Here is a 19,508-nt window from a genome sequence, read left to right as displayed (position 1 = left end):
TGTAAAATTTATAAAGAATATGATAAGGTGAAAATACATATTAGTAAAGATTATAATAAAAGAGATCTTATCGATAATTCTTTTATAAGGTAGCATTGCCTAAACTTGGTACCGAAAAGACTTGGCTGCCTTCATATATGCGTTTAGATATAGAATGGTAGATAAACTATTATATATGCATCTAAACTCAATTTTGTTAATCTTCTGTTAACTGTTACAGTCAGTTAGAAAAGCTGCTTGTTGCGTTCTCAAAATTTTCAATGCACAATCCTCTCTACAATATAAACACAACAAATGTACATATGTTGTTTACAGTTTCCCTTTCACCTTGGTCTCTGTATCATCTCAGCTTCTTCCTCCTGTTTTAACAGTAAAACATCACATTCTTCACCCTCTCTTTCAATGCTGGTAAGGGCCGGACAGATGATCCATTGCTCGTGCGTGTGCATCTCCCTTTAGCATTTTCGGTTGCCTCTGGTTCAATGTAGAATCGAGCTCGGTAGGCTGCTAGATGAGCATAATATGCTGGAGGCACTGCATACGTAAAGAGCAAATATACATTACAGATTTCTCATACTTTTACAGAATTTACCACACTCCGCTGCACTATTGCCAACAGAAACAGATGGTGTAATCATGCTGTAAGATAATTTGGAAATTAATGGATGTAGTAATCATGTAAGTGGTAGATTAGGAGTTACCAACAGAAACAGATCGAGTGCACCGAGCATACCTGCAATCAAATGATCCATTAATTTGAATCATGATAACTAGAAAGGCAACATGTAACATTAAACAAATCAATATTCTTACGTGTAACAGAGGTTGTTGGTCAGAGACTGGATCTCATCCGCTGTGAAGTTATTTTCATCCCACAGAACATGATAGTGAGCAGGTCGACTTGTCCCCTGTCAATTTCCGGTTTGAAGGTAAACATGTTTAATATGCAGGGCTTGTAATGCCAAACTTTCCTCACACATTATGATTTGAAAACCATAAGGCAAAAACCTCTAAGATTATAGTCCATACCTGGATTCCCGCATGACTACACAGATAGAAGTCAAACTCAGTTGGATGACAGATCTTAGAGTCCACCACCGTCCCTGCATTTGGAAACTTCATGTAGATATTTATCTTAACATTTTTTAATTATAGATGGAAAAAGCTAGCTACCTCATGATGGAATTCGATTGATAAACTCAGAAAGAGGTTTTAAGTAGTCATCTGTTTATTTTTATCCAGAAATCCTAGTTTCTTTCGAAAGGAATTGGCTAGATACTGGAGACACCATTTATGTTCTTAATTTTTACTTAAGCGAACCATGAATCCCAGAACGAACAAAAAGCACTGGTTTTTACCAGGTAATATATTCCCACTCTTCTCAGTGCTGCTTCTGTCACTGTGATTGCTTGCAAACAGCCTAGTGTGATGCCTCTTTTGAACCACAATGAATGTAACTGGAGGTTGGTAAGTAGATTCCAGTGATGCACAGGCCTGCACATAACCACAGTATAAGCATAGGATTAACATAGTTAATAAGCACAATATGTCTTTATGTTAACCAACCTTCCGTATGGCATCAAGTTCATACAGTAGAACCTGGTAGAACTGGCCTTCACTGACACCATCTCTACACAAATTTTGGAGGACATCAGAAAACTTTGAACTAGAATAGTTTGAAGCGTAGCTATTCATTAAGTGTAAATTAGTCTTTTTTGTTTGCCATCTCATCTAATATAAATAAATAAACTTATCAGGATGAAACTAAAGATTGCAAGTCATAGCTGGCAGACCTGTAAAAGATTATCCTCAGTGGCTTTTGTCCAGTGGCCTTCTTAAATGCAAGTAAGAGCTCCCTGCATGACCATGAATTTATTTAAATTTCCATCAGTATATTGGCACATCAATAAAAAATGCACGGAATGGATCCACCCTCGTTACCTAATAAGTGTTACAGAGCATGGGAGGACATGATATGATGAAAAAAAGCATGCAGTAACCTCAAAAAAGACTGGTTTTCAAGTAAGCAAGCTTTTGCAGAATGAAATTTTAGCCAGGAAAGCTTTTGAAACTTGATATTGACCATGTTAATGCATCTAGAGACCTTAAAACCGTAAACTGAGTCCACTACCAAACTCAAGTCAAACCACTTAATGTGGCACCACCACGTACTGACGTAGTTCACAACTTTAAACTCCATTGTCTCAAAATTTATCGGGCAGTTTGTTCATATAAGACAAAGTTGAAGATGATCAAGATGACCAACAAGCTATGACTTGGAATTATGACTTCATCTATATGACTCCATACCAAATAAGTGATTGATGGGCTGAAATAATCTTAAATGAACAAACCTGATCATGCCTCCAGTAACTGTTCCCCATTGAGGATCTTGCCAGGTTTTGAACAGATCTTGAATTAATTCTTGCCTATGAGGCTGAGCACATACCAGTCCAGCGTACTTTGTCACTTCTGGCCAGTCTTGTGAGGCCACAACCTGCATTCCAGCAATCATTAAGGCTAAGGAGCAACATGTTATCAGCTTTTAACATACAGGATTCAACTTACTTACAGCAGCTATAGATGGACTAGAGTCCTCTCCAGATTCTGGATGAGTTACATCAGCCCCAAATATTATTGTTGGAATGTCACTAACCAAAGGAATTCTCCAACTTAAAGCATCTAAGAGCACAGTATTTCTTCCCCCCATCTAAAAAATAAAAATCTTGAGAAATAGTCTTGATTTAAAGAAGAACAATGCAAATTAAATCATTACCTAACAATTTCTGTGATCATGATTAGTTAAGAGAACAGATCATTCAGTTATGACTGACCTTGACATTTATTTTAAGGGAGAGATTTGCCAAGTATTGTCTGCTAATCTTGAAGACATGTTTTGTGAGGCAGCATTGAGAAATCAAACCCAGATCTGTTTCACAAATTCGTTTAAGATCACCTGAATGCAAAACAAATTACTCATAGTCAAAACAAAAGCGGCATATCTAATCTCAACAGCGGGAGGGTGTCTGTTTAAACAGAGTGAAAGAGTTAAAGCTTGAAGATGATGTTTAAAAATTAATGATTTAAATATTAATAATGTATATACCTCTATATGCAGGCTGTATTCATACAATATTATCCAGCTAAACATAATCAAATTGAGTGTACAGATATATAGTTGCAAGGTGGAACATACCATACAGAGAGCCATTGTTGTCTGGAAGAATGGCAATGAGTAATTCCAGTTCTTTTCCTTCAAGTTTGTTTTCAGCAGCATGATATACATATTTCAGTGCTTTCTTAACTTGATCTGGTCTTGCTGAATATATAGGAATTACAGGATCTCGATTAAATTCCTGAAATAAAGTCCAATTGATGTTCAGGCATTGAAGGAGACTATTGGAAGCAATACTATTTTTTTTTGCTCAGTTATTGGAAGCAATACTATAGATAATTGCTGAGATAGCATTCAATTTAGCCGAAAAAAAGGTCAGGAAGATTCACCATGCCAGAGACTTGGCACATCTGAACCAACTCCTGACAAAAACCATGAGCAGTGCTCTCCTGAACACTTCGTGAGAAGTTGATACAAGCCCAGTATCTTACAGTGCTTCCATTTATCACTTTCTGCAGCAAAGCAACAAGAATTGCCCTTCTTTAGATAGAAGTAACATGGAGTAAAATATAAGGATGCCATTTCGGGTGAAGTCTTGGTATCTTTCACACCTTGACATAGACTAACCTTGTTCATCATATTCCACTGACCAACTTGAGGCAAATATTCTTTTTCTTTTCCAGTATCGTTATACTTCAGCTTTAGAAAGAAAGAGGACAAAAGAACAAAATGTTAGAGAGTAAGAAGCTGTATCATGTAGAAGAATTGACAATGACTGCCAGAAAGAAAGAAGGAAAAAAAAATGAATTAACAGTGACTTCAACATTACCCATGGAGCAGGAAGAACCCGAGCCTCAATTGATGCAAGCTTGCTGTCTATGCTGATGCCAAACTCTTTTGCATAAGGATCTTGATCATAATTATTTTGATGAACTGTCTGTAAAGACACCAAAAAACTTTTAGGTCATCATTGTTTTCTCCAGGCAGGCAAAAACTGAAATGCACACTAATTTCATCCACCTTGCTATTGTTATCCTTTATTACTATGATGACAAATAAGACAACTTGCTAATTTCCATGTTGATGAATATAATTATTATCTGCTATGGTTCAGTGACTGAAGTAAAACAACACAGCAAGAAAGCAATTAACTAAAAGTAGCCTATACAATATTCTTTAAGTTTTATATTCATCTGTTTATTCGAAAAAGACACCAAATAATCCAAGGAACTGTGCTTTAGACCTGTAAGATATCCAATTCTTGTTCACGAGGTCTTTGGCAGGAAACTTTTAGCAGAGAAGTAATCTGTTTTTCATTCAGCCCTTTTGTATATCTCTGTCCTTCAACTATCTTGCAAGCCTGTGATAGGATTTATATTACGTTGGTTGGAACCCTCAATGCTGCATACAAGCTTAAAGAAAATTGGGCAATGCATACCTCCATGGGCAAGTAGTTCACCTTTTTCTCATTTCCTACTTGAAGGCAAGGTAGGTGTGCATATCTAATTGTATATCCATACATCTCTTGAAAGTACTCAACAACTGATTTCATGTTCATATGCTCATCAAGTGGGAAACTGATGAAAGGAAAACAAAAAAAATTTAATTTCCAGGAAGAAGCAAAGACAAACTTTCAAATTTGAGAAACAGGAGGCCAAGTTCAAGAAAAAATATACCTTAGCTCCCTTGTTGGCTGAGTTGTCAACCCTGAAACCCTGTACTTTCTGCGTACATTTCCTCTGTGAGTCACTTCCACTTTTACACCTCTGAGGGCTTTCTTAACCTAAAAAACATTCCCAAAAAGATAAATTGCAATTTGCCAGTCTAAGTGAAGGATAGATATAAACTTCCTACATGTTAATGTGATTTCAGAAGAAGCTGTCAGAGCTAAAAGCCCACAATGAATAGTGATGAGAATGCCATTAGACTATAGCTACGTGGCAAAGTACCATAGTGTTGTCTCAAACGTTAGAAGAAACATGGATATGTTGTTGAAGCAGTTACCAGGACTTGACATTATGGTTTTTTATGTCATATAATGGTATCCGAGTTTGCACAACATTTGAGGCAAAATGAAATTGACCACTATCACTCTATCAGGAACTAGATGTAAATAGCAAGAGGGTTACATCACGGCCTTGGGAATTGAATTTATAAATCTGGTTTGGATGCAACAAACTCCTGTTTTTAAGTTGCAGTTCAGAATTTCAATCCTTACCTGGAGATGGTGAAGATTTTGCAACCTGTGTTATAACTATTACAGTGTTCGAATGTTAAACTACAGGATCTACTTATAATTTTCAAGAATGCCAACAATGACATGTTTATATGCATTGCAAGGAGGGAAGCCATCATGAGCCACACAGTACAATACCTTAACACGATCTGCATCTGACATTGGCCTTGAATACACATCTTTACCCAAAATTTGAGCAACAAAATCAATGACAGGTAGTGGTTCAATGAATGCAGTCGTTGACATATCTAACACAAAAAGACAAGATAAGAACAAAGCAGACTATTGGATTCCAGCATAAAAAAAAGGCTGATAAAAGCAATGCTTCTATCAATTGAGAATGTCTAGCAGGATTTTACCAATGTTCAGTGACAATCCCATCTGAGTAGGTCTTATACTCTGGTAGAAGCCGCGCCATGATTCTAAGCCACCTCCCAGTGCTTGTGGTTTCTTGATATGAGGAGAGTAAAGGAACCTTCCAACTGATATGTACCTATATTCATCGAAATAAAGATTATGACAAGTTAGAATCTGCTGTCAGTGGGATCATACCTCACAAAAGAAACAGAAGAAAAAGTTAAAACAAAAAAGATGCACCTTTGAGCCGCAAGTTCCCTTAACACAGTATCGATAATATTAAGGGCTTCTTGAGGGGTATCAACTTGAATCCCAGAAAGCAGGTTGCTCAATTGTGCCATGCTAGCGAGAGCTACAAACTTTATTGTCACTTTAAATTCCCTTCTCCTGATTAAATTAGCAGTATTTGCATCAAAACCTTCAGTAGTTGAAACAGATCCCGGATATATTCCAATTAAAATGAACCAGTTAAGGAGAAAATTAGTATGAACCAGTTTTAATGGATGAATTACCTAGCATTGCCCGTTCCTTCATCATCATCAGCCAATATTACATTGAACTCCTTAGAGGTAAAAGGCAGTGATCCTGCTGTGTATAGGTTTTTCCTTCCATCAAAAACAGGAAGCCTCATCCCCAAGTCGCTGTTTCTGTGAAGTTTAACTAGCTCTGTCATAATAGCTTTGTTCAGTTTACGAGAAGCAACTTCCGGGTTTATTTCTACCTGTTCCAAGAAACATTACACAACAATAAATTGTCAAACCTAAGTCTCAGCATTTCACCTAGTTAACCATTAGTAGTATTTTTTTTTAAATAGAGCAAAACTTACACTATAATGACTCAAGTCAGATCCTGGTATCTCAGCAAGAAAATGGTTGGCTTTAACCATACACTTAGTTCCCAACTGGCCATAGCCAGGCCTTCTGTGGAACATAAGGCTCTTGCATGGAATAGAACCCATGCTTGACTCAAGCTTTGCATCTTGTAACCTATCTACTTTATGTCCTCTGACTCTTCTCCTTCCATTTTTCCTTCCCAGACTCTTCTTGCCATCTTCAAATCTATCCCCACTTTTGATGATCATTTGGGGTGATTTCTTCTGATTCATGGAACTCTTTAGAGGTTCCCTTGACACCACATGGTTCTCCTTCAGGTCTCTCATATGCATGTGAGGCATTTCTGTAGAACAAACAATATTCAATTAGTTGATTTAAGTAATTCTATCTCAATGAAGAGAGAGAGAGAGGGTTCACCAAAAGACGAGACAGATCACAAAGTGATGACTCAAAAAACTACCTTTGAAAGGTAATGGCTTAACATTGTACACGTTTTCTGCGAGAATCTTACCATAAGGGATTGGTTTTTAGAGAACCGTGAAAACAAATGGGAAAACACGAAGCAGTGTAACGGTTGCAGCAAGCTAAAAAAAGGAGGGAAAGAGAAAAAGAAAAGAAAGAGGAGATGTATATAGCATCAAATATCGATAGTGTTTTACTCTATAGCTCTGCATATTCTCTGAATAGGATGACCAAAAGAGACATGCAAACATGCAAAAAAGCAAGAATCCACGGAGCAAAGATTCAGAAAAACCTCCAACCATGAAAAGAAATGAACAAAGAAACAAAGAATTACCAAGTGTGAAAGAAGTTAAAGACAAGTTCATACACAAGCCATTTGTCGGCTCATGAAAAGTTCATAAACAAGTTCATGAAAAACAAAAACAAGCACATTTCCATTAGCAAACAAAAATATGCAGCTAGCTTTCGCCATCTCCATGGTTTTTAATGTTATATACCATGTAGCTGTGAAGCCATTGTTACATGTATGGTTTCTCATATCTTCCCTCCCTCTCCCTGTGGAATCATCTTAGCTTTCAATATTAGGACTCAAAGGGAAAAAAAGAATGAAGAATTTGGATCAGCTTCTCCAGTGGAAGTAAAACATAGTTCAGTGAGAAGGACCACAATTTGACATTGTGGGTTTAATCCTGATCATAGCGGCAATTGTGCCGCCTGTGGTCCTAGTGGCATTGAAGGCTGTATTTTTCTCCAACTTCTTTGCGGGACAGCTTGTAATCTAGCATGTATAAACTGCTTTTTTCAGAGGAGTATAAAGGAGCTTTAACTCCTCCCAAAGCCCACCAACAGCGACTAAACATAAGCACCAGACAGCACACAAAGAACAGAACAGAAACACAACAGATAGGAAAATCAGCGCCTCAAACGGATAACAGTAGTAACAATTAGGCTTAAAAACTGGTAGATTCGGATAACTCTTGGCTCAACCCTAAAACAAAACAGTAAAGTCCTCAAATACTTTGCAGCTTATGTCGTTTTCCTTGTTGTTTATTAACCGGACACATTGTATTGTTCTGAACTTTTTTCGCTTTTGCTTTGGGATAAGTTTAGCTGCAATTTGTCAGCTGCACCTTTTTCTGGCAGGGAGGCATTTATATTCAGCATAGAAAATTTGGAACGTGAGGATAAATGCCATAGTTACCAACCGTGGGATTATTACAAGACATGAAGAACAATCAAATGACATGTCCCTTTCCTTTCAGTGGAGATAAATGGTCCAACCTCAACTCTTATTTTAGCTAATACTTGGGCTCAAATGTATGGCCCATTGAAGGAAAAACAATTATACAAATAATTATTTGAAAAGAAAAGCAACAAGAAATCTCACATTCGGGAAACTAAATTATGATTTGATTTCACAATGAAAAAGTAGTTTCAAGATTCTGAATTTCATAAACCCCAGGAATTTACAGGGTTTTGAAACTACAAACAATTGGTTGCAAATGCAGGCAACTTTACCAACCCAAAGGGGCCTTTTCTTTTTAAAAATTGCAGAGTGTGAAGAAAAAAAAAGCTTAAGGTACACCTGAGCTCAGCCCAAAGCGTACAGGCAGACAGCTAGCTGAACCAAGCAAATGAAGAAGCCAACAACATGAAATTATAGCAGTCTGATTTGATCTACTTAGAAAGGTATAAAGACCTAAAGGGAACATACAAGAGTTTAAAGTATCTTTAGGTCTAAGCGATGGAAACACTGAACTTGAAATCACAACAAATTAAGGAGTAGTACCATTTATACTCATATATACTTTAAATTTTGCAGGAAAAGAAAAGAAAAAAGGTAAGTAGTAATAGCCAATAGTTGTACTATCTTTGTAATAAAATCCAAGTCAAAAATGACAGTCTCCCAGATAATCCAAGCTGTCTGCATGAAGCAGTACAGTTGTGTCGTGGAGCTGCCCTTCAGAACAAGATTCATTGACTATAATACAGGGTTTTTGGCTTTTTTGGGTTTTAGAATCACTAGGCAGGCACTGCCAATCCTATTCTACAACCATCACCATCTATAGACTTTACTTATAGGTACATTTTTCATGAAATTTTCTTTTTCCTAATCTTTGGGTTTATGTTCTTTCATAGAAATTCCCACAATTCCCCCTATTCTTTGCTTTGGTAAGAGTTTAAATTTTAACACTCGTTGAAAGTTTTAAGGCAAAAAAAGGCCAATTTACTTAAAAAGTAATGTTGTTTCCATAATTAATAGGAACAATTATACCTCAATTTCTGCACATTTTTATAGTATATTATACCTTCATTGTGCATCAAAACCGATGTCACTACCTATGAATTTAAACATATATATATATATATATATTGACAAGATATTTAGCCAACATTGTCGATCCTCAAAACATATGATTGTCTACAAAACGATAAAAAGAGAAAAACATTAAAAAGATAAGACAAAAAATACAAACGAAAAGCTCAAAGCACTAACAAAACCATTACTATTGATCACGAAAAAGAAAAGTGAGGAGAAAAAGCTTAGGACCAGCCGAAATATGACCAAAAAGGATAGCTTCCCTTTAAAAAAACAAGAAAGAAAAAAACCCACACCTTTTTTTTTTTTCTCCTAGGTGATGGCTATGTATCAAAGAGGAATATCCGTAATTCTCCTCTGCTACGCAGATATGGCTGAGAATCAAACGCCAAGCGCCATACCAACATCCATAGCAATCATGAAACGTAGATATGGAAAGAGAGGAAACAGAGAGAAAGAGAGAAAGAGAGAGAGAGCGAGTCAAAGAGTAAGGATAAATATTATATTTATTTTCATTTCCAAATTTAACTCTTATATTTTTATCCGACTTTTACTGTCTTTTTACTCCTAAATGCTATGAAAAATAAATATACAACTTAACAATTATAGTTGATATAGACTAGAGAGTAAGTTTTGTACTTTCCTCCTTGAGGGGTTAAAAGCAAAAGTCTGTAAAAACGCCGATAGTAGTTATTGAAGGAGAGAGGGAGGTAAGTAGGGTGAATCTGCAACGAACCTTTTGCTTTTACGTTTCCTTATGGAACATCACGTTAGCAATAAATGCGGTTATTTCCTCATCAGCTTTCTCAACAACCAGAAATTCCAGCGCCCATACTCTGCAAAGAATATATTTTTAAGTGCTGATCGATTATTTAGTGACAGAAAGAAAGATCAGGCTGGAGATATTGGCAAAGCTTAGATATATGTGCAGCAAACTGCGGCTATATAGCTATACAAAGTAAGAGAAACGGGTTTTGTGTAGCATAGGCCAAATCTTTACTGTACTATGGCTAAAGATTCAGATATCAGAGACATGGAAAGCAGATGAAATGGTGCCACATGGAATTTGGGGTCCTTGGTATAGTAGTATACTAGTGGTCGGCAAGTTTTGTAGGTGCTGGATAGTGAGTATTTTGGGTAAGTGAGCTATGAAAGTCGAAAGATTGTGAAAAAAAAAAGAAGATACATGGACCCTGGGAGGTGAAATGTACGAGGATAACAAATTAAAGACAAGATCTAGAGACCTAAAAAGAAAGAGAGAGAGATTTAATGCATGAGATTAAAAGTAAAACTGCCTGCAAGAGATATGGACATTAAAGCACAAGCTGTCAAAGTAAAGCAAGATCAACAATGTGCATGGGTTTGAGTCAAAACCAAAGAGAGAGTTTGAAAGCTTAATACCCATTTTAGAGTTAATGAAGTGGCACTTTGCAAAAAAAAAACTTGATCTTAGAAGGAAATCCTGACCTAATCATGATATTGCTAATAGTTGAGAGGAGGAAAGCTCCAGGAAAGAGAGTGTTTTTTTTTTTTCAGGGATGAAATAATGAAACTTGATTAAAAACTGTTGCTGAAAAGAAAGAATGTCTTTCTTGGAAAACGAAGCACACGAATATACCAGGGAAGCGCAAGCTGTGAAGAAGGGGTATGAAAAGATTATGGGGGGTCGAGTATTTTTGGGAATGGTTTGTTTCCTTAGATTATTATAATAATGATTCTCAGCTTTCCATCCATCAGCAAACACTCACCACCTTTAAGAAAAGGAAACTTTAAACGAGAAAGAGTGTGGGAAATAGCTTTCTGAGATGGGGGGAGCTTTAGGCCTTTGTTTCTTTCTTTCTTCGAGCATGAAAGCGTGCAACTGATAAAAACTGATGAACTTTTGCATTTATAAACAGCAAAAGAGAAATGGGATTTGAATAAAAAGCATAGCAAAGCTAACGTTTGAAATTAAACCAATTAAAAATAAACTAAAACAAATCGATAAAAGGTGTAAGATTCCATACTCTGAGACCGAGAAGGAAAGATAACAGAGGTAGTGGTGGGTGTTGGTGGACTAGTCTATCTCTGTGGCAAGGCTTTCAGTGCTTTTCCAAGCTGGTTTTTTATTTCTAATCCTTGAAGATCTGACGTATATGAATAAAGAAAAGATCGTTGAATAATTGATGAAAAAAAGAGAGAGTGTGTCAGGTTCTGGGGGGTGGATATGTGGCCGGAATTTGAGATTCCGGTGAAAGAGAAAGAGAAAAGAGAGAGATGAGGATGATATGTATGTGAGACAGAGAGAGTAAGAGGTGTAAAGCAAAAGGTTGAGTTGGGTCTTTAAAAAAGGAGAGAAGGCAGGTTCTCCTTTCGAGGCTCTTATATACTACTACTACTACTACTGAGTAGCATTACGTGATGAATTATGGATTTACAAGTGAAAAAACATATAATTACATAGCCAACAAAAAATGGATACTACTATTTACATCGACCCGTAGGGCAAATTTCGTTTGTTTCTTTTTCTTTCCGGGTGAGTGCTTTTCTATGGCGGCAATTAGGGGAGAAAAGATTGAGGTTGGACAGCTTAAACTCGAATTTAAGCCTTATTTTCTTATCATATATAAAATGAATAGGTAATCATCAGCCCCTAAAGTGGTTTGCGTCATGTTGATTCCAACTTCTTCAACAGTTGTTATAATGATTGATTTGCTTTGCATGACAAATAACTACCCACAATAATACCATAAGATTTGGATAATGTTCTTCTTTATGCTCCTTTCCTTACTTCTTTTTTCTTTTAATTAAAAAGTCTTATTCCTTAATTCAAGACTCCATAAGCGTCCTTCCTCTGCATCTCCAATGTCTTTTTCCTTTGTTCAAGATTACATATATAATTGGCACTTAGCTATAGGCTCCTTTTCCTCGTTCTTTCCTTAGTGTTATCCCTTAGTTCAAGACTACATGATTGGTGGATCTGATTGTATAATGTGTTTAAAAGCATCAAAGTTAGATCCAATCTATATATCTATATATATATAGCACCAATACTAGTGCAAAATGGGTAAGAATATGTTATTGAGCAAAACTAGAGAGCTTTGATTTGCACCTCCTAATAAAATTAAAATATAGTATAAATTTATAATTGACAAATTGACAGTGAATTATATATAGTATGAATTTGGTTGTGACGTCTAATATCAACACAAGCAAAAGTATGATTTCACTTGCTAATTCATTTTTATATATCCTAATTATGTTCAATTAATTATTTTATGAATTATGAATACACTACTTTGTTCATATGTAGTGTATTGATTTTGTTCTTAGCTATACATAACATAAAAGTGACATTCAATTAATCTTTCACCATGCCAACTGGGGCAAAGTACTAATGGTCGTATAGAGAAGGTTCATCAAACTCTTGATGGCCCTATATATCAAAGAATCCTCAGGTCTCTCTGCAAAACGTTTCACAACTTGGAAAGCATGGTACTAACTTGTTGGTCATAACATGACATGGTCTACAAAACTGATGGCATGAAGTGATTTCGGATCAGAAATGGAATATGGCGACACCATGCATCTGATTAAATTGGGCGCTTACTTTTATAACTCTACTCAGCAAAAGTTTTGATAATACAAATTTGCTTTACGCAGATATGTAGGATTGCTTGGAAATTAGTCCTTTTCCGATAAGTGTACATGAAGATCTTTTGACTAAAACAGGAGACTTGTCACTTGTACTTGAAATTCGATCCAACAAATAATAATAATAAAACTGGTTGGCAAGAAATCTTGCATGAAAGGGGAATAGCATTGGAATATGTATATATGCTAATTTAAGTGTGGTTTAACTATAGTAGAACGGGAATTTCGATCTGAAATATTTCATACAAACACTTAAGTAATGTTTGATACTTTACAATGTAATATGATTGTAAGTAATATGATTGTGAAAAAATAACATTATAGTGTTTGGTATATAAGTAAAATAATAATCAAAATATAAGAAATATATCATTGCAGCGTTTGGTTTATAAATACTTTGTTAAAAATATAATGTCAATTTTTAGAATTATGTTTATTTATTAAAATGCAAGTTTAATATACTTGTATTTTTTATTGTTAATTTTTATATAATATCATATTTTAAATATATTTTTAATGTCATATATTTTATTTTTTTATTGTAATCTTATATATTTTATTTTATTTCTTAACATAATTTCTGTATTATATATTTTAATTTTAATTTTTTTAAAAGATAATATAAATTTTATTAATAGTCTCTATAACTATTGAGAATAATAAAAAGATATTCTCAAAATCTATATAAAAAACCAAATTATAACATTATAAAATGTTTTGAACAAAGCAACAACATTGAGGGGCAAATATATTTTTAACAATATTCAGAGTACAATGCAATTTTGAACTGTATTACAATCTTATATTAAAATAATTTGTTATAAAACAAATATTACAATACAATTTAATTGAGCATTTTGTAAGAAATGTACTCTCACTTCTTGCATACCAAATGTTATTTTAAGAAAGAGCTTTAGCCAAGCCCAAGAATAATACTTCATGATGCATGGAAGACAACAATGCTCAATTCAGAATTGCAAATAAGTAGTGGAGGTAAGCTAATTAAATAGAAAAATTGCACCAGGCAACTGAGTTGGTCAAATTGAGAGGTTTTGTGTTATAATTCACACTTATTTGTAAGATATTATTTATTTTGATTCGTTGACTTAATAATTTTATCTTGTAAAAAATTTTTTTTTCTCGTATCAAAAATTTTTTTATGATTCTTTGTTAAAAGTGTAATGTTTTTGTATTTCTTGTGAAAACGTACAACTTTTATGTGAAATTCACGACTTCTCCTCGTTAAAATCGTGACACTCTCCATGATTGGATTTAGACCCAGTGCAATTCACGTGACGTTTTATAAAAGAAGTCCCCTTTGAATTAATCTGAATAGAAGCAGGGCGCAGCCGCTGGCGCTCTAGTGCCATAGTTGGAGAAAGTGAGGACGGATTTTGGATTAATGATGGGCTAAAGATTGGACGGGCTAACCCAGTCAAAATAAAAGACCCAAAAAGTTTTCTCAACCTAAAAAGCAGAGAAAGTGAAAAAGTAAGAGATCGTTGAAATGTGACTTGGCAATGAGTATCACGTAAATGGCAATTTAGTATTATTTAATTTGTTTAGTTAAAATTAGGGGTATTTTATAAACGATTTAGGGTAGGGTACAGATAATAATTTTAGAGTCTCTGTTATCTAAACTGGAATATAAATAATATATTTTTAAAATTTATTTTAATTGTTATATTATTTATAATTGACAAATTATTTATTTTAATTTATAAATTTCATAAGTATAATATTTAAATTGAATTTATTACTTAATTTTAATTAACTTAAAAAAATAAAAATAATTCATTTGTATTTTTATTATTAAATTCTGGTTGAATCGAGTTGTGTAGCGAGTACTTATATTATTTTTAATTAAATAAATAAGTTTGAGTTTTAGTAAGATATTGTTAATTGAGTTTGAGTAGGGTATAGATATTAGATTTTACAATCGGATTTGGATATGAGTATGTCAAAATTAATAGATACTCCACTTGTTGTTTTTCTTATGTTTGAAAGAAAAATAAAAACTGAAAAGAAAAACAAAATAAGGGGAGAAGTGGGCTTCAATTCTTACAAGCAAGGTCTTGGCCTTGTGGCATGATGCCTACCAGTATATGTTAGAGAAGAATAGTTTTGATTTCCATTATTGTACTAGTCAGCTGCTTGAAATATGTTGAGCACCAATTCTTATTATAACAAAAAAGGAAAAAAGAAAAAAAGAATGTCAAGATTCGGTTAGGGCATAGAGATGGAATGAATATGTCCTTTTTTGGTTTAAGGATTGGAGTTTAAAAGGAGATGAAGGACCATTGAATTTTGTGACAAGCACCCAAACAGAAGTGTTTGCAATTGGCATCATACATGTATTCGTGGGAGCCAAGAGCTAAATTCCAATTGCTCTCGTGGAATAACTGCAATAGGATTATGCTTGTAAATCACCCTCCCATTCCTCCTTCCACCTGAATAAGTCTATTTCATTGAAGATGATCCATCAAAAAGCTTGAAGAAACCCCACTTGAGACATGTGAAATGTTGAAAAAGTATAGTGATGAGCAACCATGGCAATGTGCTGGGATAGTAATAAAAAGTTAATGCTTAGAAAGACTAAAATTGTTGTCGTAATTTGATCCCACCATAACCACATAGCCAATCAGGGAGGAAGATGCTCCCTTACACCGGTATATTCAGAATCATAAGGAAAACCTGCATTTTTTAAGACTAGAAGATTTCCTTTTCAAAGCATTATTAAGGATTAGACCCACATAATTCAAATCCAGTTTGTCTGTTTCTACTAGGAAAGGGACGAGACCATCGATGCCAATACTATGATGGGTAAAACATTTTACATTTCGTGCAATACCTATTACTTTTTGAGCTTTCATCTTTTCTTTTTTTTCCCCCCTTTTCACCGACATTCCTTTTGCTAGCAACGATAAGATAAGAAATGCCACACTGTTGTGACTGGTGACTGGTTGAGACATTTTGTAATCATTGTGTGGTGGAGACAAGAAAACCCCAAAACCAGATCAGCTACATGTTTATACTGTTCCACTCTTTTGTTTGTACGTGGAACATTGAGAGCGCAAAAAATGGGGATGAAGATTTTGTAACTTTGTTCCATCATTCTTGTCAAAAGAAGGCCACCAACAAAAAACAATGAGTGAATATTATCTCCCGTGATGTAATTCAGATAAACATGCATCTTGTTAACACCGCAGGATGGTTACAGGATTGTACAAATTTTCTCTGATTTACACCCTTGCTGCCGAGCCAGGAATGCAGCAAGGTTTTTTCTCCTGCTTGTCCACTGCATGCCTCTACATATGGCTCTCCTCTCCTGTTCTTTTACCGCTGCTTGCCTGCCTCTGTCATTCTTCCTGGAAGGCTTTAATGTAGTCGTATCAACAAACAAAATTATTAATAAACAAAAGACAGAAAGAGTAGGTCCATCAAAGTTGGGTTAGGCCTTTAAGGACTAAGGAGAACGACCTAGAGTTAGGCCTAGCCGCCTAGCCCATCTGGCGGGCCCTTCTACTCTGTTCTTTACGCACTCATACGTCAGGTCAGGAGTCCCCCGCTCTCCGAGGTCCTCCTAGGATCTACTATTTAGTACATTCTTTTCGCAGTTCCCTCTTAGTCCTAGCTTTTTGCCCCAACTTGCAGAGACCTCGGACCTTTTACTCAAATGAATGCTTGCTCCTCCACCTCAACGGGGGCGTTTACTAAACGGCAAGCGAGGAATATTTCCTGTAATTAAATTTTAGGGAATTACTTTACATTGTTTGATTAGTGTTTTATGATGAGAAAGTTCTCCTATTTATAATGTGATTGCAATGAATTCCCATCTCTCACCTCTCACTTTCACAAGGAGAAAGTTATTTTTCTTTAGCAAAAGAAAGTTAAAAATTTTTTTTTCCTTAACTTGACCTTCCGATTCTTCTTTTTAATTTTCTATTATATTCTTCTTTCTTTTTTCTCGCCACTTGTAGGAAGGGTAGTTAGTTATTGGTACATTTGGATCAAATTTTTTTGTTAAATTCAAAAATTGGAGAGATTGAGACTGTTAAAGTTTTATGAAACCCTAACTCAAATTTTCAAAAATTTTAAAAATGTTTAAGAAAAATTTGTATTTTAGATATCAAAATTTGAAAGAGAAACACTTTAAATAGTTTATAATCGAAGTAATTTATTAAAAAGTTGAGAGAATTTGAGAAAGAAAAATGTTTGGATCTCGCAATCATGAGATAAAGAAAATGCCAAGCAGCTTAAAATTATATTTAAATTTTATAATTTTATACATAAAGGTAATTTTATATTATATTTTTATTAAAATATTTTTAAATTAGATACTATAATATAATTTTTTTAATAATTATATTTTTTATAATCATCACTTTTTTATAATTTACTAAATATTATAAATTTATATTCTCAATAATTACATTCATAACAATATATCAAACTTAACCTATACCCTTATCTTTCCTGATGAAACCTTAAAGTAATTTTATCATCACGAAATCTAGTATACTATGCCTGATCTCACATAAGTGATATGTTACCCTATTAAAAGTAAAAGAAGTAAAGGAACAGAATCAAAGAACAGATGAGGTGACTCGCCACCATGCCTACCTCTTTTCAACTTTATTACTGCAATTAGACTGGGGGTGCCCCCTCCCTAATTCCTATTATCACCCAATCATAAAAGAAGCTACTTTGCAAATGCAGCTAAGGTAGCTAGGATAGAACGGCTCACGATGTTGTGTGCTAATTTAAAATGGAAAAGACAAGCACGTAAAAACTTGATCAATTAGGAACAGTACAGGCTTGTGTCTGAACCCGACAGCCAAAGATTCTAAGATGAAATTTGACAAGTTCTGCAAACATGTAAGCATAGCATCAGCAACATATGAATACAGTAAATCTCCACCGTCCACAATAAACAGTAACATGCTGGTGTCCATGTTTCCTCAGTGAATAATGTTCCAAGGTCTCAGAATCTGATTATTAGACAAATTCGGGTAAATAAAACGTTTAAAGCTCTTATGAACTTGCAACAGCGAGGCCTTTAAGGTCTAAGCTAACATGAGCTAATAGAGTTTTATAATTTTTATTTAAATAAATTCTTATATTAATATTAAAATGTTATAAATTACATATAATTTTATTGACCGTTATGTTATCTAAAGTATTATATTTTCAGTGACAAAAGAATTTCTTTCATTACTTTTACTTTCCATCAAGGATAAAATTCAACCATGAGAACAAGAAAATGACTCAAACTCAAAGTCGCAATATATCTGTCAATGTGAACCCAAATTGTGAGCCAGTAGAATTGTATGGATACTTAATGATTAGTAGGTGATGCATTGAACCAATGATTTGTTTCCATATCATTTGTTCCAAGTGTCCAAAAATCTTCATGAACCAATGATTCTGTTCCTAATCTTTCTCACAGCATTCTTCAGCTAGGCCCACAGTCATTCTGCAAAATCATTAACAGACCAGCAATCAATGAAGCTGAAACACAGGATTGTCGGACGACAAATGTAGAACAAGCAGAGATACACTAAAGCATTAAGGTCCCATGAAACAACCCTCAGTTCAGCTCCATTGAACATAAAAAGGAAGCCTTGAATTAATAACTATTCCTTAAACAATTTAGCAGACCTGTTGTTTATATAATAATCAATATACTCACACGTCTATAAAAGTGACCACCGACCAAGTAACTTCCTATCAAAACTTTCTCATTTTTTCTTCCTTTCGAGTGTCAAATTTCTTGTTACCTCTTCACCCTAATTTTTATTCTCTAACGTGGTTTTCTTAGCCCAAAAAGTAAGCCCAAAAGAGCAATGTTCTCGCTGACAGGGTACTATATAGTGAGCAAATTTAAATAAAATTTAGATAGATGTGGGGTAAGTGTATAGATTTTATGTATTATTGAATCAAATATTATCATTTTATTAATAACTAAATTTAAAAATTAAAAATTTTAAAAAATAAATATTCATAATTTAAAAATATTTGATTTTTAATTCTTGTAACATTTGATTCGTTAATAATGTATAAAATTTATACATCAATAATATGTCAAATATAAACTCATTTAAATATAATCTACTATTGCCTCTCTTATCAATTAAGAAAGACGTTATCGCACTTGACACTAATTATGTTTAGGACATATTTTGAAAATGTAATTAAAAAAATACATTATGTTATTATTATGTATTGAGGTTTATAATTTTATTGAAAATTTTTTTGTAGTAACATTATTGCATATCTGTATTCAAAAATTATTGCATATATCAACCCTTTTTTTAAAAAATAAATTATAAAAAAATATGTTGTAGTTTGAAGTAGAATTAATTTGCATCTTTAAGTTTAAAATTTTACATTTAATTATCTGATGTATTTTTAGATTTTTTTTTATGTAACACAGTTATGTCTATTTTTAAAAATTTTAAAGATTTTTTATTTTATTTTTAATATTTAAATTAATGAAATAAAACATATTTTAATCATTTTATTTTTAAAATATAAAAAAATGTAACTGAA

The 19,508-nt window shown here is 34.0% G+C and overlaps 1 protein-coding gene across 4 annotated transcripts; it reads right to left on the bottom strand.

Annotated features, from left to right (window-relative positions):
- Positions 1 to 142: 142 nt before the first annotated feature.
- On the bottom strand, positions 143 to 11,637 carry LOC18588680 (protein argonaute PNH1-like). 4 transcript variants are annotated; one of them, XM_018128412.2, is made up of 24 exons: positions 11,330 to 11,637; positions 10,060 to 10,159; positions 6,535 to 6,884; positions 6,221 to 6,429; positions 5,949 to 6,095; positions 5,711 to 5,844; positions 5,490 to 5,599; positions 4,792 to 4,898; positions 4,554 to 4,692; positions 4,359 to 4,475; positions 3,945 to 4,052; positions 3,743 to 3,814; positions 3,505 to 3,627; positions 3,197 to 3,356; positions 2,835 to 2,956; positions 2,573 to 2,710; positions 2,355 to 2,497; positions 1,794 to 1,856; positions 1,567 to 1,630; positions 1,359 to 1,494; positions 1,030 to 1,103; positions 814 to 908; positions 702 to 733; positions 143 to 534 (listed from the first exon to the last, which is right to left on the bottom strand). In XM_018128412.2, the coding sequence occupies exons 3-24, from the start codon at positions 6,880 to 6,882 to the stop codon at positions 365 to 367; spliced, it is 2,811 nt and encodes a 936-aa protein (XP_017983901.2). In that variant the 5' UTR covers positions 6,883 to 6,884; positions 10,060 to 10,159; positions 11,330 to 11,637; the 3' UTR covers positions 143 to 364. The 4 variants fall into 4 exon arrangements, with proteins under 4 accessions (XP_017983901.2, XP_088666262.1, XP_088666263.1 ...); XM_088810136.1 differs by lacking the exon at positions 11,330 to 11,637 and adding an exon at positions 10,791 to 10,944; XM_088810137.1 differs by lacking the exons at positions 10,060 to 10,159; positions 11,330 to 11,637 and adding an exon at positions 9,620 to 9,788.
- Between the last annotated feature and the right edge of the window lie 7,871 nt (positions 11,638 to 19,508).

Source organism: Theobroma cacao, chromosome 9, assembly GCF_053813885.1.
Source record: "Theobroma cacao isolate CCN51 chromosome 9, ASM5381388v1, whole genome shotgun sequence".
Lineage (NCBI taxonomy): Eukaryota > Viridiplantae > Streptophyta > Magnoliopsida > Malvales > Malvaceae > Theobroma > Theobroma cacao.
The sequence above is the reverse complement of the archived record's forward strand: the minus strand, read 5'-3'. Positions and strand labels throughout refer to the sequence as shown.

What these genes read in the sequence shown, in the direction of transcription:
- LOC18588680 (XM_007013249.3), bottom strand. An exon ending in AGGGAACTTGCGGCTCAAAG is followed by an intron (nt 5,845 to 5,948) that starts GTGCATCTTTTT and finishes CGATGAATATAG; the next exon opens with GTACATATCAGTTGGAAGGT. An exon ending in GAGTGGGAATATATTACCTG is followed by an intron (nt 1,104 to 1,358) that starts GTAAAAACCAGT and finishes TTCCAAATGCAG; the next exon opens with GGACGGTGGTGGACTCTAAG.